Source organism: Lipotes vexillifer, unplaced genomic scaffold (genome assembly GCF_000442215.2).
Source record: "Lipotes vexillifer unplaced genomic scaffold, Lipotes_vexillifer_v1.1 scaffold343, whole genome shotgun sequence".
Taxonomy (NCBI): domain Eukaryota; kingdom Metazoa; phylum Chordata; class Mammalia; order Artiodactyla; family Lipotidae; genus Lipotes; species Lipotes vexillifer.
Window position 1 is genome coordinate 456,863 of NW_006777506.1, and position 27,416 is coordinate 484,278.

Consider the following 27,416-nt stretch of genomic DNA (forward strand, 5'->3'; position numbering starts at 1 on the left):
ACCTATCTATCCAATCTTAATTCTAGATAGCTTTTATTGTAAGAAGAAGATATATATTCTTGATGCTTTCACTATCCTTCACCCATGTACTTTTAATATTTAACTGTTTGCTGAATCAGAACTTCTTTTCTACCTTCTTCAATTTTAAGCCTCAAGTCTATTTCCACATTCTGCAGAAAGCCATTTATGAATTCTGGGCCAGTCATCCCATACTACACTACTCAGAGTTTAAGTTCTGTCATTTTCTGTTTTCCTTGTTGGACGTATTTAGGTCTTTCATGTGTATAAATCCTTTCTTCCCAAATTATATTCTAAGTTCCTAGGAATAATGTCCTTTATTTCTATACTTGTATTCTCTACTGAATGCCAATACAGTTGATCCTTGAACAATGCAGGTTTGAATTGTGTGGGTCCACTTCAACATGGATATTTTTTAATAGTAAAACCCACAGTACTACATTGTCCATGGTTGGTTGAATCTGTGGATGAAGGGCTGACTCTAAGTTATACATGGATTAACCCTGGGGTTGTTCCAAGTGTCAACTGTATTTGATATACAGTAGGTCTTCAATGAACACAAAACAAAACCAACACAAAGTCAGTCTCAAGGGCTTGGATACAGGAATTTAAAAAGGTATAATGTATGATCTCATTGCCTACTTCTTACCACAGTACTTAGCCTTTACATTTTAAGTGAAAGGCAGCTAGCAAGTTAAGTTTCTAGCAATGTATCCTTCCGAAAATCACAAAAGGAAGACAATTGAGATATCCAAGTTACTATGAGATTTTTTCTGAATGTTCAACTCAATTATTTCTACAAGGATGTTATTATGGCCAAATTTTAAATTTTTATGAAAACTAACATTCACTTAAGCAAAAATATTCAGAAGCAAAATTTGATGCATGAAAATGATAAACTGCATTCAAAGATAAATATAAATTATTGTTGAACTGTTGCCTCATGACTCCCCCATTAAATAATTAAAACTTGATTATACTCTCACATTAAGTCTAAGAAGATTTAGGAAAATCTGAGACTAAAAATCTGATACCAAACCTTAATAATTACTATCATCAGCAGTACATGGATTTTTTTGGCCTGATATTTTCTATCATGGAAGATTCTGTATGTTGATATACTAGTTTAGAATAATCATATAATTTCAGAGCTATAAAAGAACCTAAAGAGATTAGTCTAATTCCCTTAATTTATACATGAGAAAGGCTCAGAGATTTAAAATATTTTTAAAACTTATGTTTTACCTTATCCTAAAAAGGTTTTATGACAACTCTTTTGAAGGTGGGGGACCTGGCTGAGGTTATACAACAAACGACACAAAGAAGTAGAATGATGCTCTTAAATCTAATGTGCTTCACAGTATACCATAATGCCTTTTTCTTCCTCCAACAGAGAAATTAACGAGAATAAATCATTTAAGTGATTTGAATCTTCGCAAATTAGTTGAAGATGCCAAATGAACATGACTGTTGGAAAGAGTATGCAGTAATTACTAAACTGTAAGCTATTAGCAGGAGTTGAAATTTTCTTGTCTTTGAAGATCACTAAAATGTTGAGCAACTAATACAAAATTATAGCTTGTAATTATAGTCCTCTGTTCTTTCAGTCTTAACACTGTTTTCTTTTTACCTGTATACAAAACACATTTAGAATCTAACATTGTCTTTTAAAAACTTTAGACATTAAGGCACTGACATTATAAATCTTAACACCCTTTTGATATGAATTTGCAGTGTCTAATATAAGTAAATTTTAAAGTATGCACACACCCCAAATTGTAAGAAAGGCCACGTCATAAATTCTTACGGCCAGAGTATAGGGTCTTCTGGTTAATCAATGGAATTCCTATAAATCATATGTTGATGAGAAAGTTTATAAGAATTAGAATAAAATTTAATCTTAACTCTATAACCTTTATCAAATATAATTTGATCTTATTTTGGTTCATATGGTTCTTTAAGATCTTATACCTCTTGCAAGGGGACCACCATATATTAGAGATGTGAACAAAGTACACATTAATAGAAACCTTGAACTGTGCAAATGCCAGATAAAAAAGGTTTATTATAATTTTGTTGTTGGTGTAATATGAAAATGCATTTTGAAGTACGCTACCAAAGCAATCTCTTCCCTTCCAATTATCCTTCTGCTATGTGCCCTTTTGCACAGACACATACATACATACATATGCACACATATACATACATACCTTGTGCAATGTAATTATCTGTTGTGGTATCATCTGTAGTTTTAATAAATACACCATATTCTTCTAAAATAAAAACAAATGGAAATGATAAAATATTTTACAGATAACAGTAAGCAACAATTTGAAGTTTAAATAAAAGCTTAATTCTGTGCACACTGCTTTTATGAATATGAGATTCTGTGACCAAAACAGGCTACAAGAATTCATTTTTTAACCCTTTAATAAGAGCTGCTTCTTGTAATGACTCATGACAATGCTAGGATGTCTAAGAAGCCCACCCTTATATCAACAGCCAGATAAAACAAAGGAGAAAAAACTTAGCTTTACTGAGTGATAAGTGTAAAGCTAGCGTCCATGTCTTAATGGATATTACAAAAGTTTTGGCCACACTATTCTCAGAGTGATCTCAGAATTCTCTTTCTAGAAAGCGGATGTAGGGTAATAAAATCACAACAGACTTTTAGTGCTTTTAATCTACTAAAATTTAGAAACTACATCTGTCTTAACAAAATCATTATTTATTTCATGCCCCTAATATAAACCTAAAGAAAACTATGCAATTAAAAAAAAAAGTTAACCGGATTATGATTAGACTCATTAGGATTTACTTAAAGCACACAACTTATAATTATACTGCTTTTGATTATAACATCAAATAAAGATAAAAAGATGGAATATTTCTGATAACCAATTTGTAAGCTAGTAAATTAGTGTTCAATTAGTCACCTTGCTTGTTGAGATTTGAAGGTGCATGAACTGAAAACTGACTTTGAGGAGTACACTCTGACTCAAAGATTAATGTCTTTATTAGGGTCTGAATGTCATCTAAACCATGGTGAAGAGATTCAAATAGCATTCTTTTGAGGAATCCAGTATTGAAAAGGGAACTTGACCTGAAAAAAGAACACAGAATTGGGTTTGAGAAATGTTTTCTTTAAAAAAAATAAGTCTTCATAATTTAACAACAAGTAAGATAATTTGCCCACACCTTTTATCATGTCAGTTCTCTAAGCTAGTGGGATTAGTCAAGGATGTTTTATTCACATTATGTCAACAAGAATTTATTGAGCCCTTATAAGGTGTATAAGTCCTGTGGTACAAAGAGGTGTAAGATATACCAAAGTATAAAATTCAGTGTTTACCTTATGAAAGCTTATAAATCTAGACAGAATCTAGACAGGGATATAGTGTAAGGCAGAGGTTTTCACAGTGCATATTCCAGTAATAGTAAACCTTAATTCCAGTGTATATATGGTGGGACAGGGTGAGATACATGAGAATTACATATGCTGGTGGTGATGTAGTTAAGAAATGGCCCAGGGCTGAGTCTGATATGCTTCCCATTTAATTTGAGAATCACAGGTATAATGGACAGAATATCAGTTCCAAGTCAGATAAACTTGAATTCCTGTCCTCATTCCACCACTCACTAGCTATGAAATCTTGAATAACTACTGCTTTTGAGTCTCACATTCCTCATCATAATATGGAAAATAAAACCTCTGACAGACTTGTTATGGGAATTAAATGAGATAGTAGTACACTTACGATCCCTAGTACAAAGTATATCCTCAAGGAAGAGAAGCTATTAAGGTTAGCAAATTATGAAAGGATACGTGATTTTAAGTGTCAAATGAGTGATCAATATAAGATTTACTAAAAGACAATTTAAAGATTATTTTGGGTTTAAACACTTAAGGAGAAACTTCAAAGAGGATGTATAATTCAAACTGGAGGTGGGGAAGGGGTAAGAGACTCGATGAGTGTAAAGACATGAACAATGGCTTTAAGTGAGAAAATCTTAAGTCACGGTTTAGACCTCAGTTTTGGAGGTCAGAAAAACCTGAGTTCTGGCTCTGCCTGTGCTACTAACTAAATTTTAGGGGGTCAGTTTTAGCCAGCACTTAAATACACTGTGCCATAATTTTCTCATCTGTAAAATGAGGGAGGAGTTGGGCTAGGAGATCTTTCTGGATCCGGCAACCTGTTCTTAATTTCCCTAGTTCCAAGATCAGTGAGTAGGATCAATGTGTGATATAAGTAAGAGAGTACTAGAAGGTAAGGCTGGCCAGGTCATTCTTAATCTACAAGTATTTACATGAAATGAAGATAAAATAATGGGTATCAGCACAAATATGTTTACTATTAGGTTAATTTTTAGGCTTAATTGATGGCCAAACCTTGGCCTGGTAAAATAATGAGGTTGAGGTTTGCAGTGATTCTTGTCACAGTGCTGTCAGGAATCTCAAATTTCTACAAGAATCTCTAGTAACAGACGCTTATGGGAAGGTTTCTGAGTAAAAGCAATTCAACTTTAAGGCATTAAAAACACAATAACTAGTTACTAAGGATGCAAAAGCACACATACATTAAATATCTGCAGCTGCATCCTATCTAAACAGCTTTACCTAACACAAAAGCAGACGTTTACTTTCACATGCCCTTCTTACTTAAAACCAATTCCTCAAAGACCTTTTATTAATATATTTGTTAACTGGTCTATAAAAGTGACACTTTACAATCACACCCTAGTTCTATAGTTATTAACTGAAAAAAGCCTCATTCTTACTATGCAGAAATAAATTATTTGCAGATCAGCTAGGCTTCTCTTTGATCCTACTGCATCTTAGCCCTATCACGAACTTGGAAGAATAATGGTATAGAAAAATCTGAAAACAAAACACCTCAGGTTCATAGGGGGACAAGAATCATAATTATTTTCCTATACTTAAAAAAAAATTGAACCTTAATTTGCTTGTCTTTTACCACACATAATCAAAAGTAAACAATCAATACATATATCAATTTTGAATATATTATGCTTAGGCACATACCATAGAGGTCCAAGTTCTATTGCTGTCTTTCCAGGCATGCTTCCATGACAGTTACAGGGTAGCTGTCTATATGGGTTTTCTGTGAAAAAATAATAAAAAGAGAAGTCAAAGGGGAAATGACAATGTAAACAGTAGTATTATATTAACAGTAATTTGCAGCTACAATATACTGAGGATCTACTATGTGCCAGGTATTGTGCTAAGTATTTTATATGCATTAAAAAATTTTAATCCTTAAAACTGAAGTAGGTACTGTTAAGATCTCAGTTGTATAGATCAGAGGATTAAAGCTTAAGAAAGACGTAGAAATCCACATCAAACGACTTATTAGAGGCATAGCTTTTAGTCAGTATACTACCTGAAATAATTTAAGTAGGAGAAAGTCTTGTAAATTCCACAAGATATCCATATTTTAAAATCAACTGATTGGGGTATAATTTACACGCAGTAAAATGTATACATTTTATGTGAAAAGATTGATGAGCTTTAACAAATGTATATACCCTGATAACTAACATCCCATCAAAATAAAGACATTTCTTATAAGTTAACTCTTCTGTAACTGGGAAGAAAATGAATTACTCTATTCCCTAGGCTCGATGCATATTCAGCCCCAAAAATCTAGGCTAGAAGAAACTAATTCAGTTTAAAGAGCAATGAGGGGCCTGATGTAATCACAGGGTGACTGGGGAGGTACGAGAGCTATTCTTAGTTTCCAAAAAAGGGTGATATTCTACCATGGACTTTTCAGTTCACTTCAGACCCAGAATAGTCATTTTAAATCAGACTCTCTCTGAGTTCCCCCAGGCCATTCCTGGGTTGATCATTCACTTTCTTGGAATGGCCTGATGTGATCAGTGGGTCCTAGATATATCCAGACCCAGGATTATGGTGGTAGGGACATGGGTCTATAACCTCTTGCTATCTGATATCACTCTGTCATTCAATGCAATTAAATGGCAAAATGCACAGTTGTAAAATCTTATATTTACTTAAAGGCTTCCTTCATTGTTCGTTCCTAGGTCTACCTTTCAGCCTTAAAAGAAGGTGTGGTTATCATTGACCTTAGATTTGTTGAGAATGACGTTCCTCAGTTATTATATTAATATATTCAAGAAGTTCTCCCTGGAACCATTAAATAACTAAACTACAAATACTACAGGCAGGGTTACTGAAATTAGGGTGATTTACAGTTATGGTTCTGTCAGTCACACCAACTTACCGCCGACAGCACAGACATAAATTTGTATTAGTCAATTTGTTTCCTGATGCATTTTGCAAAATGCTCCCATCATATAAACCTATATCTTTTTTCAAGCCCCTCACCTCGGATTTCTCAGTGCCTGGTCAGCATCAGCATCTTGAGGGATCAGGGCTATCATTTCAAGTTACCAGTAGCAAAAAATGAAGGGGTAAAAAAAGAAAACTAGTATTTCTATGTCACTGGTAAAACAGGCTATGAAGGTAATTCCAGATAAGGAATTCAAACATATTTAGAGACTTTTATTTAAATGCAATGGACTGAACACATACTTTATCTCTGCTGTTTCTTAAAGCATTATTAAAATGAGAACAAAGGAATAAAATTCAAACCCCAAAGATAAATAAAATGGTAAAGGAGATGACAAAAGATGATGAGAGATGTCAATAAAATTTTAGAAGTGGGAAGGACATACACAAGGGGATTTAGCAGGTCAGAGAAAGCTAAAGCCTAAGCCTGAAATGGGTAGAAAGGCTACCAATAAACAGCAAGCCCACTGGGGTGGGGGACCTGGAAAGGCTTGAGAATTGAAGGTATTGATGGTCTCTGAAGATGGGAATAGGGTGGTACCACAAAAAAAAAAGGCCTCGTTTAAAATGTTAAGACTTGTGGATCTTCTCTAATATCAACAGTTAGGCTTCTGCGTCTTCCCCATCCCAAAAGAGGAAGTTAATCTTGGGTGAGGCTGAACCACAGAGAATCTGGAACCAGGGACATTAGTCACAGTTAAGAGTGAAGAGACATGAAAAGAAAGGGACTAAGTAAAAGTCTGTACAAATGTTAAGACCTTCCAGTCTCCTTCTTCAACATGGTTCCTAGAAAGCTGATAGAAGACTGCAAGATTCCTCTGTAGAAATACTTACCAATCCAAGAGAAAAGACACACACCCACACACACACACACACTCTGACTGACTGGCATTTGGGGGTTCTTGTAGTGAAAAGGCAGACTGTTCTCATTACAGTGAAGTCTATCTGTTTATAAGCCCTGCCGCAAGTACTTCCACATAACTTTTCAGCATGGAAAACTAAAGACCACTAGACATTTGAGATATACTATGAGAGAGAACAAAATTACAAAAGAGAGAAATAGGAAAGAGAACTAAAACAAAATAATGGCAACAATACAAAAATAAGCAAAACAAAAATCCTATCCTCCCCTAAAATATAAAATATACCCAACTATAATCAATAGTCTTAGACAGGTAAGATTAGATTTTACATCTCTGAAACAAGAATAGGATACTACTAAAAAGGGGGCAATGAAAAAATATGAAATAACTCTTGGAAATGAACCAAGTATGACAGAAATTTAAGCAGGAAAGTTGGAAAATGAAACTCAAGGAAATCTATAAGTAGAACTAAATGCCAACTAAATTAATAGTAGAGATACAAAAAAATTAGAGAATTAATCTAGAAGATCCATCATATAACTAAAATGCGTTCCAGGAAGAGAGAAGAGATATTTTGAGAGAAGAAAATTATCAAAGAAATAATAGAAAAAAATTTACCAGAACTGAAGAACTCAAGTTTAAGGGCTCACAGATTATCCAGCACATTGAATTTAAAAAGATGAAATCACACACAAAATGAAGTTATTTTAGAATACTAGGTTAAGAAGAGATATTTTAGGAGCACTCGGAGACAAAAACACAAAGGACCATATATATATAAGAACAGTATCAGACTTGTCAATATTGGAGGCTAAGAGACAATGGAGTAATATCTTAAACATTCTGAGGAAAAACGATTTCCAACCTAGGCTTCTATACTTGGCCATGCAATCCTTCTCAGGAAGCTATGGGAAAAAGTGTAGTTTCAAAAGGTGAAAGTAAAGAAGGAAAAGTGGAAAATACATAAGGTTTAAGATATAGGAAATTCGTCAGAAGGAGAAAGCCAAAGAAAGTTTCCAGTATGATGATCTAAAAGGAATCCCTAGGGCAACAGCTCTCAGAAGACCTAGAAAACAACCCAAACTAGAGCAGGAGGACTGTCTCCAGGGGAATGAAATGAAACCCAAAGATTAGTTGATATTCTTAACCAAAATCACAGGAACACTGAAATTGGATTATGGATTATGAAAAGTATATACACAAAAGGTGACAAATACATAGTAATTATTAATTCCAGAGTAAGCAAAGAGTTGTATAAAAAAAGAAATGTTATTACATCATATTAACTGGTTCATCTGTGTTGTAGCAGCCTTCTAAGATAGGCAGCAATGATTCCTGTCTCTGGCATTCATACCCTTCTATAATCCCTTCCTCTTGAATGTGAGATCACTGGATCTAGAGACTCATTTCTAGTGACTAGAATATGGCAATATTCTCTCTTTTTCTCTTTCCTTCTCTTCCTTTCTCTCTGGTTCTTGCTTAATCCTTCCAACGAAGTGAGCTGCTATGCTGTGAGTATGAAGAGGACTGCATGACAAGCAGTAACCATGTGAATGAGCTTGTAAGCAGATCCTTCCCCAGTCAGGCCTTGATGATTGCAGCCCTGGCCAACACCTTGACTGTGGCCTGTGAGAGACCCTCAGCTACTGGACCCAACTGAACCATACCCAGATTCTTGACTCAGAGAAACTATGAGATAATAAAAGTTGTTTCAAGCCACTAAGTTTTGGGAGTAATTTGTTACACAGTAATATATAACCAATATGACTTGTAAATATTTTTATATTTATAAAAATATAAACACTGAATATTGATTAAGCCAACACTGGAGAGGAGAACTACATGCATGTGACTGGGCTGGCCTGAGATGCTGAATACTTTTCTTCCATGAAAGGAAGTTACAGGCAGTATAAGCATGCTACTTAGAGATAGGGAAGACACTAAACATTAAAGACTTTAAATATTAGAAGAAACAGCTATGAGGTTTTAGCTGTTGACTTTAGGGAGTGGGGCAGATATCATTTTATTAATAAGACTTATGGAACTATTTAACTTTTTAAATTATGTATTACAAATTGATAAACATAAAAAATTCTAAGTGACCTGACTTTTTTGAAAGACATAATCATTTACACTCTGCAAGTCCTGTATGATTACAAATAAAATGCAGACAACAAATCATATTGCTTTATAGCAATTTATTAAGTAAAAAATTCTTTAAAATGTTTAATTAGGGGGAGGGGGAGGGATGGATTAGGAGTTTGGCATTAGTAGTTGCAAACTACTACATTTAGAATGGATAAACAACAAGGTCCTACTGTATAGCACAGGGAACTATATCCAATCCCCTGGGATAAACCATAATGGAAAAGAATATAAAAAAGAATGTATATATGTGTAGAACTGAGTCACTTTGCTGTACACCAAAAATAAACATAACACTGTAAATCAACTATGTCAATTAAAAAAATATTAAAAAGAAAAACCACTGTAGTAACAGTCCAAAATTATACAGCAACATGAAGCACTTCTGATGGAAAGGGAAAGATGTTAGGTTTTTATGGATTCAGGATCAAATCTGAACAGAGTGTATTTGAGTTTAGTTACTTGTTGATACTGTAAAACACACATGGTGAGATATGAAAGGATAATAAACTCCATGTAAGAAAGAATTGATTCATAATTTTAAGGGCAGGAACACTGTCAGTAACACTGGGGTATGAGGTAAAAAACATTCTTTTTTATTGAGGGAAACTCACATTACTGATACCCTTTTAAACACTGAAGAGGTCTGTTATTTCTTACATAAAGGAAAACTGAATTAGGAAAAAACAGAAAAGAAACCATAGGGCACTAAACCAATTATCCAGGAGGACCAAAACTTTCCAAAGTTTCATCAAAGATATTTATGAAATCTATATTTTAAAAAGCCAGAATGGATTCTGTAACTCCTCGGATTATGTTGCATTGAAACCAAGATTAGGATGGTGGACTGAGCATTTAAACCTGTCTTCTCTTCTTATTCCAAATCTCTAGAAATGATAGAAAATATATTTTTATGAAAAATTCCTAAATAGTGCTGGAAAATAAGATGAGTCATCACACATCCCAAATCATTCAGTGCTTTCTGAAAGCCTACAAGCTGTGAGATCATACTACTGGAAGAAAACCACACTGGGGAGAATAGCTATTAAAGGCAGAAATAGGGGCTTCCCTGGTGGCGCAGTGGCTGAGAGTCCGCCTGCCGATGCAGGGGACACTGGTTCGTGCCCCGGTCCGGGAGGATCCCACATGCCGCGGAGCAGCTGGGCCCGTGAGCCATGGCCGCGGAGCCTGCGCGTCCGGAGCCTGTGCTCTGCAACGGGAGAGGCCACAACAGTGGCAAGGATGAATGGCACTAGAGTAGCTCTAGGACAACTGTTAAAGGGATTGGTTAGAAAACTGTACTTGAAGCAGCTTACAATTATATAACTCCTCTAATCCATGATTAGTAATTACAGAAGATATTTGTCTTCAGTTTGAAGTGATAAAGGTTTAGGTTGGAGAAGCAAGATAGTGCCCCAAATTTGATAAAAAACAATTATCTAGGGCCCTAAGAAGCTCTGAATTCCAAGTAGGATAAACAGAGAGACTCACTCAGACACATCATAATCAAACTGCTGAAAGCTACACAGAAAATCTTGAAAGCAGTAAGAGAAAAATAACTTATCAAGTATGAGGGAACAACAATACAATTAATGGGGACTTCCCTGGTGGTGCAGTGGTTAAGAATCCTCCTGCCAAAGCAGGGGACATGGGTTTGAGCCCTGGTCTGGGAAGATCCCACATGCCGCGGAACAACTAAGCCCATGCGCCACAACTACTGAGCCTGCACTCTAGAGCCCACAAGTCACAACTACTGAAGCCCACGTACCACAACTACTGAAGCCCGCGTGTCTAGAGCCTGTGCTCTGCAACAAGAGAAGCCACCGCAATGAGAAGCCCGCGCACCACAACAAAGAGTAAACCCCGCTCGCTGCAACTAGAGAAAGCCCATGCACAGCAACGAAGACCCAATACAGCCGTAGATAAACAAATTAATTAATTAAAAAAAACAATTAATGGCTGACTTTTAATCAGAAGGCACTGGAATGACATAGTTGAAGTGCTGAGAGGGAAAAAAAAGAACTATCAACCAATAAGTCTACGTCCTTTTTTGAACTATCCTTCAAAAAAGAAGGTGAAATAAAGACATTCTCAGGTAAACAAAAACTAGGAGAATTTGTTGTAGCAGACTCACCCTATAAGAAATACTAAAGGGGCTTCTTCAGGTTGAAAGGATATTTTACAGAGTAATTTGAATCCAAAGGAAGGAATAAAGAGTACTGGAAAGGTAATTATGTGGGTAACAATGAAAGATACATGTGTGTCTCTTAATTTTCTTTTAAACTCGTAAGATTTAAAAAATACTACTATATTATTGGATTGGGTCTGTAGATGTAATTAACATATGACAAAAATAGCAGAGGAGGTGAGAGAAAAATAGAATTATATTAGAGCAAAGTTGCCACATTTTGCCAGTCTTAAGTCAGTATTAACCTGAGGTAGATGAAGATAAGTTAAAGGTATTATTATAATCCTTGGAGAAACCATTACGAAGATAACTGGAAAAAACATAGCTAAGAAACCAACAGAGGAATTAATTTAAATGACACAGTAAAAAAATATTTAACACTATGAAGGCAGCAAAGGAGGAACACAGAAGACATGAGATACATATAAACAAATAGTAAAAGTGCTGAAAAGCCAAACATTTTAATAACTACATTCAATATGAATGGTTTAAACACTCATCAAAAGGCAGAAACAATCAGGTTGGATTAAAAAAGCAAGATCTAATAAGACACTTACAGATTAAAACTAAAAGGATAAAAAATATATTATGCAAATAGTAACTATGAGAGCAGTATTTGTATTAATATCAGACTATAGGCTTTCAGATAAATATCAGGGATAAAGACAGACATTTCAAAATGACAAAAGAGCCAAAGATGATACAACAATTTTAAATATATATGAATATTTTTAGATAAAATGATAGTTAAAGAAGACAGGTTGAAGAGAGCACATGCATAATAGTACAATGTAAGACAAATATTAGAATTAAAAAATATTTAAGAAAGCTTTCTTGAAAGGATATTTGAAGCTACATGATGAAAGGGGATGCCATGATTAGGAAAAATCCTAAAAATAAGGTTAGAACATAGTATTTCAAAAGTAAATATTCCTTTGGGAAGCCAGGCAAAATATTTATGTCACATAAAAGAAGGAAAAGTTACAATAATATTCAGTAATAGAAGACAATAAAAGAATTTTGACAAGGCACTCAAACTCTAAACTTTTTAAGTATAAAGCTATAAACAGGGAGCTTTAAACATGCAAGAAATCAAAGAGTATTTTCCCCATGAACCCTCTTGACTAAACTCAGAAGTTAAATTTAGCCAACCAACACATAATTCAAGAAATTATGGCAAGAACATTGATGATGGGCACTGAATATATTTAATGTGTGGATTATACTGGCAAAATAGAATATAAATGTTACATATAACATAAAAATGGTATAATGGACAAAAATTAGGAAGGGAAAATGGAAAATGGCAGGCTATTACCTCATGTTACCAAAAAGCCAAAGTATATTACTTAAAACCGATAAATCCAAATTACAGAAACATACACATATTTGCTACTACAAAAGTAAACATTAAGAAAATAAACAACAGACTAGATAAGTCAGTATCTAATATAGTTAAGAGAAAAGGGCAGAAAGGACAAATACTAAAACTTTAAAAAATAAGGAGAATATAACCATAGAAACCAAAGAAATGAGAATCATTAGACAACACTTGGCTCAACTCTACGCAAATAAATTAGAAAAGCTGAGTGAATACTATTAACCCTTTAGTGAACAAATAATTCTGATGCTAGCTAAACTGTTCCCAAGCAATGTAAAAGTTCCAAATTCTTTTTGAAGGGGATTTAAACTAATTCTAAAGCCCAACCAAAATTATTCTAAAAAGGAAAACTATATACCATCTTATTTATGATATTGAAACAGAACTCCTTTAAAAAGTTAGTAAACAGAATCCATAATAAAAGAATACTTCCTGACAGAGTAGTTTATTCTAGAAAGAATGATTTGATATTGGGAAATTTTATTACAGTTAATCAAATTAATAGATCTAAGGAGAAATACCATATAATCACCTCCACAGATGCTGAAAAAACGTGACAAAATTCAACACTGTGATAAAACATAGTAAAATTGTAAATGAAGGTTACTTTCTCAATATGATAAATGATAGGTATCTCAGATTCAAGTATGAATCAGAAAGCACCAGAGGGAACTAAAACAAGGAACATGACAGGATGTCCTCCATTCCTACTATCAATTAACACTGTAGCAAAAGTATTAACTCTTGGACAAAAGAAAAGTATACTGGGTTCTTAGGAAGCTTCAGAACTGTAACAATATCTCTATCCTCCTTAATGTGATCAAGATAAACCACCAACTGGTTTATTTATTTATTTTTTGTTAAGCCAAAACAAAGGATCCAATGTCAGAACACTGTAAATAGAGCTATGAGAAGGGATTGTCTTAACAGATATTGAACAACACTAAAAGTCTTCTGTAATCAAAACAGTGGGATAGAGGTGTATGAACATCCAACCACTGGAAAAGAATAGAAAATCCAGAAACAAACTCAAATACATGTGGGATTTTAGTATAAGATAAATATGGTAGTCTCAAATCAGTGAAGAGGTGAACTATTCAATGAAACATAACCTTCCTTGAATAATATAGGATAGGAAAGCTCTTTCCAACTACAGACAAAATCCAGAGTACATTAAAAGTTTGATTAACTTAACAACAGCAACAATGAAAAATCTCTGCATGAAAAGGTAAAAAAAAAAAAAAAGATGCAAACACAAGTGACAAAATGAGAAAAAATATCTGCAACTATCATATCATATCACAAGGGTTAAACTCTAGTATATAAAGGAGTTCTTAAAAATCCATGTTTAAAAAATGCCAAGAACCTAACAGAAAACAATGGGCAACTCTATGTCCCAGAAAAGCAAAATAGAAACAGCTTGATGAGGGCACAAGCCACATCTTTTTCCTTGATTCCCCAGGCCTGGCATATAGTAGAGGCTCAATAAATGTTTACTGAATGAATTTTATAACTGATGGCTTTTATATTCAGTCAGAAATATGAAAATTATTTTTATAGAATTAATGATTTGAAACATCCTAGATAAAGAGGAAATCTGACTTAATGTTCCTAAAATTAGTGACAGTGGAAACTAAGTTATTTCTAGATGTTTCAACAGAGGGCAGGGCTAAAGAGCATAAATTATGATGAGAATGATTTTAATGAACTCACACGAATGTCTTGTCTGTTGATGAAAGGAAATCCAGTATAGGAAATAAAGTTAGCACTGTAATCTTTAAAATCAAAGGACAACAATATGTATAATTAGGGATGTGATAAAGGCTTATTCATTGGAGGCTTATACATAAATTAAACCGAATATACAGTCAAAAGAAACTTGAATTTACCTTCTACCATATTACCATCCTTCTGAAAAATTCTCTCTTCACACCACTGACAATGGATTAGGTACTGAATCTTCTTGGCTGTTTCATCTGCAGAAGTAGGCCCCCTCAAAACTCTCACAACAACCAATACAAAATGTTCCAGAGCCACTGCAAACAGTACTTCTATGCCTTTGTTACATCGGGCTGCAGCTCTGGAAAAATTTATTAAAGTTATTTTGGGAGCTTATCATTTTCCTTTGTTTGGCATTATACTGACAATACTAACTTGGACACTAAACTATGGATGGGTTATGGGAAAATAAGGAAAATTCAATTCTTAGTAGCAGTGATTTTAAAAGATCATTACTATAACTTCTACACAAATTGAAACACAGGATATATAGGATGCTTGGCAGGATTTTAGTAACTACACATTTTCCCTTATGAAATCTCAATGTTCTCTGGTTTTCAGTGTCACTTTGTTTCTTGTCATCACAACCATCTTTCTTTCTTTTTATCTACTTTTTTCTATAAAAGCTTCCTCTAAACAATATATGTTTATTGAGTACTAACTACATGCAGGAACTGAACAGTCAGTGAAAAATGAATAAGCAAAGTCCTTGCCATTATTACTTTTATATACTTTTGGATTAAATTCTACTTGATACACCATTTATGTACTTAGTTTTCCCTCTACAGTTCTGAACTAACTTAAACTTTGTATGTATTGATTTGAATCAAGTTTATAAGCCATCATTTTTTTAAACTACATAAATAAAAGATGAAATGGACATTAAAAAATGATTGTTTCTAAATCTAAAAACAGGCTTTGCTTTCCCTTTTCATGGTGCTGTCCCCTACATTGTTGAAATAAACTGATTTGAAATTAACTTTCAATATTTTCTTTCTTAGTACTTTAATTATTTTAATAACATTTTAAATTGAAGAGTAAACTATTTTAGGCACAAGCTTTTAAATCAAATTCTAACATAAGATTACCAAACAAATCAAGATTACACATATGGAATACGCAATTTGTATTTCGTGCATATTTTGAAGAATGAAATAAACACTTCTTGTAATATTATTTCTTTTTATCGTATACCCAGACAAGGTACACTGTTGGCCATTTGGTACCTTGCCACTGCAGCTACAACAATTCTGGCTGCTAGCTCCTTGTAATATTCAGTTCGGACAATGTTACAGCCGTAGTGACGCCGGGCAACATGTTGTGCCTTGGCATATAAAGAACTGATATCTGTAGAAGTCACTGACACTATGCCAAGGTTTCTTATATTTCTGAATGCAGAATCAAGATAGTTCACAGATGTTCCAAAAGGGTCTAGGTGTCTAAAATCACAAAGAATACAGACATATTTAAAATCATACTAGTATCCAAAATAATACCATTGTCATTATTTCTAATGACAAAATTCCATGGATTCAAAAGGACTTCATAAATCTATTTTAAATACATAATTATGTTTTTAAAGTAAGCAATAAAATGATCATATGATATGTTAGACATGTAAAAATAAATCAGGCTTAGAGGAAATTGTCATGCCCAGGCATTTTATTTCAAATGCTTAGAAAATGTTCTTACTGCTTTCCTTAGGCCAATGCCAAAAAAACTTTATTAATTTAAATAAACAAACAGTGACAAACTATGTTAATTTTTAACGGCCCCCTTCCTACCCCGTCTCCCGCCAAATCCAAGTCAGTTTGGAAAGTGACACAATTTTTTTCACTTACATGAAATCAAAAGATCTCAAATGCATCAGTACATTGGCATCCATTTTGGTCACCTTAATATTACCAAAGTTTTCCTCTCCTTCTTCAGGAATATCATCACTCTCTTCCTTTTCCTTACTGTCCACTACCACTTTCAATTTGTTTAAATGGCAGTTCTCCTGAATCAACATCACAGAGTTTTCATTCAAATCATTAATTGTAACCTTGACTGCATTCCCAAGGTGTTTTGCCCATTGTAATCCCATTATCCCTTGGGAGAAATTGGAGGAAAAATGAGTTTTTAAATTGTTAATAAAGAATAAAAGTAGTATAATAATAAAGAATATAATTTTATAAATAACAAAAACAATTCTTTCAAAATCTTAATACTTTCATAAGTAATTCTTATTCTACTTTCTCACTAAAATGCCTCTGAAGAAAATTTACCACAAGAAAATGTGTCCAACAGATTTCCATTAATAGTTTGTAAAAAACTTTTCTATAATCCATGTTCAAATAAAATATCCATGTATGTTCTTTATTTGGGCTTTGGTAGGATTTTTTTTTCTTTCTTTTTACAATGGAATACTTTTTTGAAACAAAATCTTACAGAGAAACCCAATATACAATATGAGTAAGAGTGCAGTTACTGTACTTGAAGGGAAGATGGGTAGTTGGAACTCCTCCTGCTGAAGTTTACCCTAATGCACCAAAATATGAAAACAACTTTCCTGGATCAGTGCTTTTCAAATACTGCACAACAGCATCATTGTGAATGAAAAAGAACAACTTTGTATGTGTAAGCAAATGACCAAGAGGAATTGAGACCAAGAGGGCCCTTCTCACAGGCTTTCTATTCCTATTGGACTTGAGTCATAAGGGACATTCACTACACAGTGGGAGAGGGTGACACAAGCCTAGCCAATATGGAGTAGAAAAACCCCTATTTATGGGAAGTATTAACCATCTTCTCCCTACATGTGCTTCATAAATGTAAAAAGTTAGCATTTACTATGTGCCATGGTCTTTACATATATTTTCCTATTCTTATAACAAGCTTGTGAAGTAAGTTCCAATATTCACATTTTATATTTATTTATTTGTTTGCATTGGATCTTAGTTGTGGCAGGTGGGCTCCTTAGTTGCGGCTCACCAGCTTCTTAGTTGTGGCACGTAGGCTCCTTAATTGCAGCAGGCAGGCTCCTTAGTTGCGGCTCACTGGCTCCTTAGTTGTGGCATGTGAACTCTTAGTTGCATCATGCATGTGGGATCTAGTTCCTGGACAAGGGATCAAACCTGGGCCCCCTGCATTGAGAGCGTGGAGTCTTAACCACTGCACCACCAGGGAAGTCCCTATCCACGTTTCAGAGATGGGGAAACATGCAAAATGACTGCTATGAGCTTGATTTTAGTTTACCAAGGCACATTAAAAAGAAAAGGCTGAGAAGATCTTACTTAAATGATAGTTTTAGGGATTTCAGGTAAAAAAAAGAGTAGTTCATTGCATCATTATTTACAGTAGCCAAGACATGGACACAATCTAAGTGTCCACAGAAGGATGAATGAATAAAGAATATGTGGTGTGTATATTTATATACATACCCAGTGGAATACCATTCAGCCATAAAACAGAAGGCAATCCTGCCATTTCAGACAACATGGATGGACCCTGAAGGCAGTATGCTAAGTGAAATAAATCAGAAAAAGACAAATACTGTATGATCTAACTTACATGTGGAATCTAAAAAAACCAAACTCACAGAAATGGAGATCGGATTTGTGGCTGCCAGAGGTGGAGACTGGAAGGTTGGGAGAACTGGGTGGATATGGACGGGTACAGACTTGCAGTTACAAGATAAGTATGTTCTGGGGATATAATGTATAGCAGGGTGATTATAGTTAATGATACTGTACTGTTTATGAAAGTGACTGACTGAAAGTGACTAAGAAAGCAGAACGTAAAAGTTCTCATAAAAACGGAAAAAAAAATCTGTAACTATGTGAGGTGATGGATGTTAATTTTGGTGATCATTTTACAATATATACATATCATTATGTTGTATATCTAAAACTTATACAATGTTGTATGTTGATTATATCTCAATAAAACTGGAGGAAAAAAAAGAAAAAAAATGACTCCACTATCAAGAAACGTATATAGTACCCAGTCTAGGATAGACATTTAATAAATTTTATTGAATGTAAAAAGAGAGAGAGAAGTTGTGTCAGGGAAAATGCTGGGAAATAAATCTGGAAAAGTAGATTGGGTCAGATTATAGAGGATATTAAATTGCAATCTGAGAAGCTGAACTCTATTTAGACAATAAAGATGCATGATTTTTTTGACTGAGAAGTAACATCAATTCAGTGTTTCAGAGGAAAGGCTGTTTGCAATAGCATACAAGACAGACTGGGTGGGAGAGATATCATTGCCAAAAATCATTACATTGGTGGATATGGAATGGAAAAGGAGTACGAGTCATAATAAAAAAGAAAAATTAGAACAGATCAGTGGTTGAGTGTATGTGGGGACAGTGGCAGAAAAAGGAGTAAAAATTGATTCAAGTTTAAAATACGACTGGTGGGACTTCCCTGGTGGTCCAGTGGTAAAGAATCTGCCTTCCAATGCAGGGGATGTGGGTTCGATCCCTGGTCGGGGAACTAAGATCCCACATGCCGCAGGGCAACTAAGCCTGCGCGCCACAACTACTGAGCTCACCCACCTCTACTAGAGAGCCTGCGTTCCGCAAACTACAGAGCCTATGTGCTCTGGAGCCCACGCCACAACTAGAGAAGAGAAAACCTGCATGTCACAACTATAGAGAAGCCTGCGTGCCACTACGAAGAGCCTGCGCACCACGAGTGCCGCAACAAAAGATCCCACATGCCACGATGAATATGCTGCATGCTGCAACAAAGACCCAACCCAGCCAAATAAACAAACAAATATTAAAAAAAAAAATCCAACTAGCTCAGAGAATGTGATCAGCTTAACATCACTACTTCATCACTTTTACCATATTTACAGAGACATTACTGATGATGATGATGGTAGCAGAAGTGGTAATAATACAATAATGATGATACTGAGTGCTTTTGTAGCATTTGCTATATACCAGACACTTCCAATTTCTTTATATGTATTAATTTACCTAATCTTCACATTATTTTATGGTGGGTACCCTCCTTTAGATAGATGAGGAAACTGAAGCATAAATTTCGTGTGGTTAGACAGCTGCCATGTTATAAAGCTGGGATTTGAATGCAGCCAGTTTGATTCCACAGTCCATGTTTTTAACCACTAGTTCTCCCTGAGGAGAGGAACTTGAGAGCTAAGTCATGCTTTCATCCTATTGGTACAAACTTCCCAAGAATACACTCCTATAACCTTTAAGAAGTAAGATGTAGATTAGGTACAAGTGGCTTCTTAGAAATTTTCTACTTTTTCCATTATCTTTTCTCTACTGTTAAGTCCTTTTGGGAAAAATGTTCTCAATCTTTAAAATTTCACCTTACCCCACTGCCTAATGACTAAGCAATATTTACTGCATCACAAAAAAGAGACAACCAAATACCAACTGATAACTGAATGCAGTAAATGTGTATTCTTGCAGAAAAAAAAAATCCTATCTGAATCTGATCAAACCTGAAGATCCAACTACCAATTTATAGAAATACGAGAGATAGAGGAACCATGTGATGGTTCATCTTATATGAACCATGGTGATGCAATCAGCAAAAATCTAGACTGTGGGAAACTCTACAGGGCAAATGACCTGTTATATCAACAAATAATTATCACACATACACATAAAATGATGGAAGGTAATATAGATTAAAAAGAGACTTAAGAGACATACTAAACAATTGAAATATATAGTCTTTGTTTGAATTAAAAAAAATTATGAAATAGGCATATCTAAACATTTGATGATATTAAAGAATTATTCTTAAATTTTTAGGTGTGATATGGTATATGGGTTTTAATTTTAAAAAGTCCTTGTCTTTTACATATCCCATTGAAATATTTATGGATGAAATGATCTGTGATTTGTTTCAAAATAATGGGGATACAGAATGGAGGAATGAGGTATGAGGGAAAGTGCATGGGAATACATATACAAGACTGAGTATGAATTGGTAATTTCTGAAGTGAGTGATGGATATAAAGGGATTCATTTATTATATGCTCTACTTTTGTATATATTTGAAAATTTTCCATAATAAAAAAATTTACCTTGGATCTTTTTTTTATATCAAAATATTTTGCTACATATGATATCCATATAAATTTCCTAAGAAAAGATACTGTACCGGAAGGTGGGCAAAAGGTACAAATTTCCAATTATAAGATAAATAAGTACTAGGGATGAAATGTACAACATGATGACTATGTATAGGTTACACTGGTATATAGGAATGTTAAGAGGGTAAATGCTAAGAGTTCTCATCACAAGGAGAAATATTTTTTCTTCTTTCTTTTCTTCTTATCGTATTGTATCTACATGAGATGATGGATGTTAGCTGAACCTACTGTGGTAATCATTTCACAATATATGTAAAGCAAATCATCATGCTGTACACCTCAAACGTGTACACCTGTACAGTGATGTATGCCAATTATTTCTCAATAAAACTGGGAAAAAAATCTCTTCAGGTTCACATGATATAAACAAACCCTTAGTTTTCAAAGTGGCTAAACAACAGAAAAAAAAAGGGAAAGAAAAGATACTGTACAGATCTGATAAAGTGGGGTTCCAAAAAGGCTTCATTACTTACCAGTAGCTCCAAAGGCATCTAGACATTCCAAAGGTTTTCGTTCCTTAGCCAAAGCAGCCAGTGTACAGAATATTAGCTGCCTAGAAGAAAGTATAACAATCAAATAATTTTACGGCACCATGGTTTCATCATTGTAGATTTTATTTTAAGAATAGTGAGAAATGGGGCTCCTGTTTACTATGCAAACTATTTTGGAAAGAGACCTAATAGTATATTCCTTACTTAACAGTACAAGAACTAAAAATCTGTGAAATTAAACTACAAATCGAATTGGGTTTTATTAACAAGTATTCACGATGAATAATGATTTTATAAATAAAACTTGCCCACAAACTTGCCCAACATGTTCATTTAATTATATAAAGTTAGACCTGTTTTACTCTCTGAGAAAGAAATTGGTTTGGCAGAAAAATAAAAGAGAGAAAACAGTCATTCTGAGAAAATGCTAAAATAAATGATTTTCAATCTATACCTAGTTTTAAGTTTCAATATATTAAAACAAAAAGATTAAGAAAAGGTACATCTGTAATTATTTGAAACATCCCATAATCCTGTTTTCAATTTATCTTACCGATTTAGTTTCATTTTGGGATTAAAATAGGAATCTGTTTTCTGAGGTACAGAATAGTTGGGACAAACTTGTACATCTGTGTCTGCCTCTTTTAAAATTTCATTAGGTGGTTTGGCAGCAGAAGCTAAAATTACAAAAAAAAAAAAGATTTCCAGTGAAATACAAAATAATTCTAAATATCAAAAACAATATACATTAAAAAATAACCTTCCTTTATAATATTTCATGTTAATGAAATCAGTTGAGTAGATGCCAAAAAAGTCCCCCCAAACTGACCTACCTAGCACTGTCTCTGGAAAAGAGTAGTACTCAGTTAAGTATTTGGTGAATTAAAGTTTGTCAGCTTAAAATCTTAATTGTCTAGCACATCAATATATCTGTATACCTAGTTAAGAATAATCAACCTAAGATAGTACAAAATCCTAAAATACCTTTATTACTCATGAAACACTACATTGTGTTTATATAGGTTGGTTGCTAAATATATTTTATTGTGATTTAAACATTAGAAAATTAACCTTTCTGTGTAGTTACATTCCATTAGCCGGCATGGATGACTAAGAGTCACTATATTTCCTGAATGTGCTTGACTTCAGAACACTTTCTCATAATTATGATTTTAAATCACAAATTATATTCAAACAGCTATAAGCTAATGTAAAAAAATTATTCTACATTTAATATACATTAGAATCATTTAGCTATAAACCCAAATGAAAGTGATGTGTTTGTGTGAATATATTTTAAATATTTAAGAAAGGAAACATATGTAATATGTGTGGGGGAAATATAATTGAGATTCTCTATGTTTGGATTTCTTGATAACATTACTATCAGAATGTTAACTAAATGGGAACCATATTTCCCTTTCTACAATGCCAAATAAAAGTAATCTTTCCTAGTGTTGTGTTACATATCTTTCTATACTCAACAAAGTGTCAAGTAACATGTCTCACAAGATCAGCCTTTCTCAAACCAGGTTCTGTTAGCAAAGTAAGCCCTTCAAATAATTATTTCAGTGACTTTTTGTTTTCAACTCTTAAAGGGAAGGTCCAGAGTACCATTCTAGATGTATAAGAGAGATGTTAATTCATTACATATAATGGATGCCTTAGGGCAGGAGGGCTTAATTCTTAATTCTTGAGAACGAACTGTCTCAGTATTAACAAGCTACTAATAACTTGATATCACTCAGGATAATAAAGAGTCTTTATATATCACTCTACCTCCTTTTTCCAGTGTTTTTCGATAATAAGTATAACACAGTTATTGGTACAAGAGCCATCATTCGTAATAAAATTCTATAGTCTTTCATTAAGATACCTATATTTACTTGAACATCAGTTACTTTTTTCTACCCATATTTAATATCTATCCCAGATATTAAATATATCTGTTAAATTGAGAACAGTTGAATATTGTTGGGAGTCTCACAAAACAAAACAAAACAAAACAAGACAGATTAGTAGTTAACTAAATGATTTGGTTAAGTCACTGTATTTTGTCTGCTTGATATCTGAAAAGAATAATTAGACCATTGTTTAAGAATTTACTTATTAACATGCTAATGAGATTGCTCAACTTACCAGCAATATACGTGGATTTAGTCTCTCCTTTATTCACATGGCGCCTAACATGTCCTAGCATATCTGTCCTTCTGGTAATTGTTGCTGAACAAATAATACAATGATAATGGGCTCCCATTTTACTGGATATCTATCAAACAGAGTATTTAATTTAAATACATAAATAAGTTACTAAGACAATGAAATAAAAGTTTAATATTGTAAATTTATTTATGTTAGTGTATTTAGGGTTTAACGTATAGAAGATAGTATTCATTTTGCCATGTGACTTTGAAAGGATTTTTACTTCCTTACCTATATTTACATATGCTTTTTAATCTTACTTTACAATAGGCCACAAGTTTAATTTCTTAGTTTTTTCCATTCATTCTAATCAGCAAATAACTGTACTCTATCTTCTATAAGCAGCACTTAACAAACGGTATGACACTAGCAACAATGTGCTGGTAGATGTATAGCAACTGGCTCTCCAGGAAAATAAAGCCCTGATTTGTAGTGTCTGCAGCTGTCTGTGGTTTATGTACTCTACCATGGCCGATATCAAGCTAAAATTGTGACATTTGAAGCTACCAATGTGACATCACTGAACGTGAATTTGGGAAGAGATGTGCAATATCATACCAGAGAACACTGCCACCGTGCAGATACAGAATACATAAATAACATTAAGAGCACAGGTAAAAGTAAAATGTAGTAAAATAAATGGGAAGTTGTGAGTTGTGAGTATTCATTACCTTTGTTTTTAATATAACTTATTTACTTTTAAGTTTATATAATTTAATTTTTGATGATGGCCACATTTAACAACGAAATTTCAAGATTTCTGGAAAATTGAGCTAGTTCTAGCACACTACTAAATGTTAGAGACAGAATAAAAAGTCTATTTTTCCAAGTAAAAATTCTCACTTTATAGTTCCTTATTTAGCTAAGAACAAAAACACCACTCCAACAGCTCTTCCTGCTTTTGATGCCTTTTTACTCTTACGTCCTGTTTACTCGGGATCATAGAGCAAGGAGAGAATAGTCAAGAACATTGCACAAGGTTCCTTATGGCATTGTGGTTATCATATTCAAAACAGATAGGGTTAATGGACTAAGCATTATCCTAACTACTTAAGAAATGTTTGTTTTTTCCCCCCAGTTCTTTACTTTTTTTAGTGACTTGAAAGGAAAATTAATAATGAGGACCCATTAAACTAATATGCATTCAGGATAGTGTCACTATAAAATATTTTATCATTTGTATTCCCCAAAGGTCAAATCTATCCTAAAAGTAAACACACGTACTTTTAAAAAAAAGCTAGTGAGATTTCAGAAAGTTTCTTCATTCTGTCCTTTGACAAAGTAAGAGGAAGAACATAGGGAGGATGACTATGAATCGACACATATTAAGATATTTACTAAACCACAGAAATTAAAGGCTCTTATTCCATGATCAAAATATATTTTGAAAGAAAAAAATTACTATTTAAAAATCTCGATTCCAAAATTAGTAAGTGGGTTAATTTTCCTTTTGAACACAAGAGAGCAGGTGATCTGACTGAAATTAAAAACTTTAAAATGAAAAGTTCAATACAGCAACTTCTTTCATGCATTTCATATTTTTCCTACTATGGTAATCTGAAAGCCCTTGTAAACAAAATCTTAAACTCATTGCTGAATATGCACATTTTAGTCATAAAGCAACTCAAAATTGCACTTTCTTTACGGACAGCTAAATCTAAAAAAAACAAATCTACCACGTGATTACCTGTTCTCCAATAATGTTTGGTTTCACTGGTCGACAAGGTAAGTGACAGATGCACATCCTGTAACCTAGAATGAAGAATGAAGAATTGCTGCTTGTCTATCACTGTTCATTAAGTATTCAGTTATTATTAAAAATTACTAGCAAATTTTATTTTATAAGAATAATTGAGATTATTCTTATATTTGTAATGTCATAGTTTATTTGAATGAGATTGCCTTAGTTTTATGTACTTGCTGTATATGACATAGTATAAAAACAAATGCAGGAGGATCTAGGGTCAAAACCTGGTTCTGCCAAGAATATCTGTGTTACCTTGGTTTAGTCATTTAGCTTCTTTGGGACTCAGTTTTATTGTCTTTCTGCCATCCTGACTTTTTCTTAGGCTTCATCTTCTCTGCCTTATGCTGCATTTACCATTATACAGCCTCTTCATTTACGATACAGCACTATCTTAGTTCTCTTCCCATCTTTCCTACTTAATCTTCTTTACAGATTCTTTTCCCTCTCTCATACTCGAAAATGTAGATTTTCTGTATGCTTGATGTGCTACAAAAATTTTTTCTCATTTCCTTGGTAACTGTAGTGCCTTTCATGATTGCAACTATCTCCCCTGTGAGAAGGAATCCCAAATTATAGCTCTCTTACCAACTCATTCCTGAGGGCCAGATCTCTACTTTCAATTGCCTATTGAAGACATATGACTGGTTATTTCAAAACCTACTGTCGGGAATTCCCTGGTGGTCCAGTGGATAGGACTCCACACTTCCACTGCAGGGCACATGGGTTTGATCCCTGGTCCCTGTTCAGGGAACTAAGATCCCACAAGCCGTGTGACACAGCCAAGAAAAAAATAAAAATAAAAACCCAACAACAATAGAACTCCAAAAAACCTACTGTCAAGGACTAAAATTTTCACTTCCTCTTGAACCAGGTCTCTTTTTCACCTTTTTAATGAATGATAATGCCTTCCAGTTACTCCCAATTCAAAAACTAAGTTATCTTTAACTTCTTTCTTCTCATACTTTACATCCAATCGTTTATTTGTATGTGTTCAAGTGTCTCAGGACTCAGACCTTGGACAACAACTTTTTTCCACCTATATGTACTCTTAAGGTTATCCCACCCAGTCTTACGGCTTTAAATACCATCCATATTCTGACAACTCCCAAATATGTATCTCTAGCCCAAACCTTTTCCCCAAAGTCTAGATTCATGTAGCCTCCAGGCTACTTGATATCTCCACTAGATGCATCTCAACATTTGCATGCCTAAATCTGAGGACTTGTCCTTCTTTCTCAGACCTAATGCAGTCTTCTCCATCCCAGTAAAGGACATTTTTCTAGTTGCTCAAGTCTCAAACACAAGCATTCCTGGCTTTTTCTCCCTCATCTCCCTTCTATTCCTTCAGCAGATCTTATTCAACATATTTGCCAACTACTTTGAAGCCTGCTCACAAAGACAAAATCATGTTCACCATCTACCAGATGACCACCATGTGAAAGAACCCAACAACCTAATGTACATGACAGAGTAAAGCGATACCATGAGCCATCAAAGAGAAAAGAATAACTTGGAGGAGGGAGACCAAACCTAAAGATTAAACAATGGCTTAAATAAAGCAAACGAAAGAGACCTTTGTAATTAAAATGAGATCTTTCTTTTTTGATAAGAAGTCAATATGGTTTACTATACATTCTTATAAATAATTAAACATAAGACATATGGCTTCTGAATTAGTCTCTAATTCCCTTTTCTCTAAGTAATTAGTGATAATCTAAGAAAATAATTCTGGTATAGTTCTGGCTTCTTTTTTTGGGTGTCTTATAATGGCTATTTCATTCAGTCTGGTTGAAACCCCAGATAAGCACATTTAACAAAGACTATACTTATATAATCATATACAAATATAAGTATATACATGTTTAAGATTGATATTTAGGGCTTTTTTGGGGGGGTACTTTTTGTTTTTATCCCATATATTGCTATTTTCATTAGTAGTTTACCATGGAAATCCTTCCAAGTAAACTGGTATAGATGTAATATACTCTTTTCAATGGCTGCATAATATTTCATGGTATGTATGTACCATAATTTATTCAATCTCTTATTTTAGTTCCAAGTTTTTGTCACTAAGCACATGCTGCAATGAATATTCTTGTACACCTATCCTTGTGTATTGCTGCTTTTACTCCTAGGAAAGAG

At 33.9% G+C, this 27,416-nt stretch overlaps 1 protein-coding gene across 2 annotated transcripts in view; it reads right to left on the reverse strand.

Annotated features, from left to right (window-relative positions):
- TRMT1L (tRNA methyltransferase 1L) overlaps positions 1-27,416 on the reverse strand; it is a 36,112-nt gene that overhangs the window by 1,606 nt on the left and 7,090 nt on the right. For both annotated transcript variants that reach the window (XM_007451141.1, XM_007451140.1), the window contains exons 4-13: positions 25,215-25,279; positions 23,465-23,594; positions 21,879-22,002; positions 21,308-21,387; positions 16,550-16,799; positions 15,935-16,147; positions 14,819-15,009; positions 5,063-5,141; positions 2,955-3,121; positions 2,229-2,291 (exon numbers count right to left, since the gene is read on the reverse strand). In XM_007451141.1, the coding sequence (XP_007451203.1) occupies positions 2,229-2,291; positions 2,955-3,121; positions 5,063-5,141; positions 14,819-15,009; positions 15,935-16,147; positions 16,550-16,799; positions 21,308-21,387; positions 21,879-22,002; positions 23,465-23,594; positions 25,215-25,271 (1,354 nt within the window). In that variant the 5' untranslated portion in view covers positions 25,272-25,279. The remainder of the gene's footprint in view (positions 1-2,228; positions 2,292-2,954; positions 3,122-5,062; positions 5,142-14,818; positions 15,010-15,934; positions 16,148-16,549; positions 16,800-21,307; positions 21,388-21,878; positions 22,003-23,464; positions 23,595-25,214; positions 25,280-27,416) is intronic.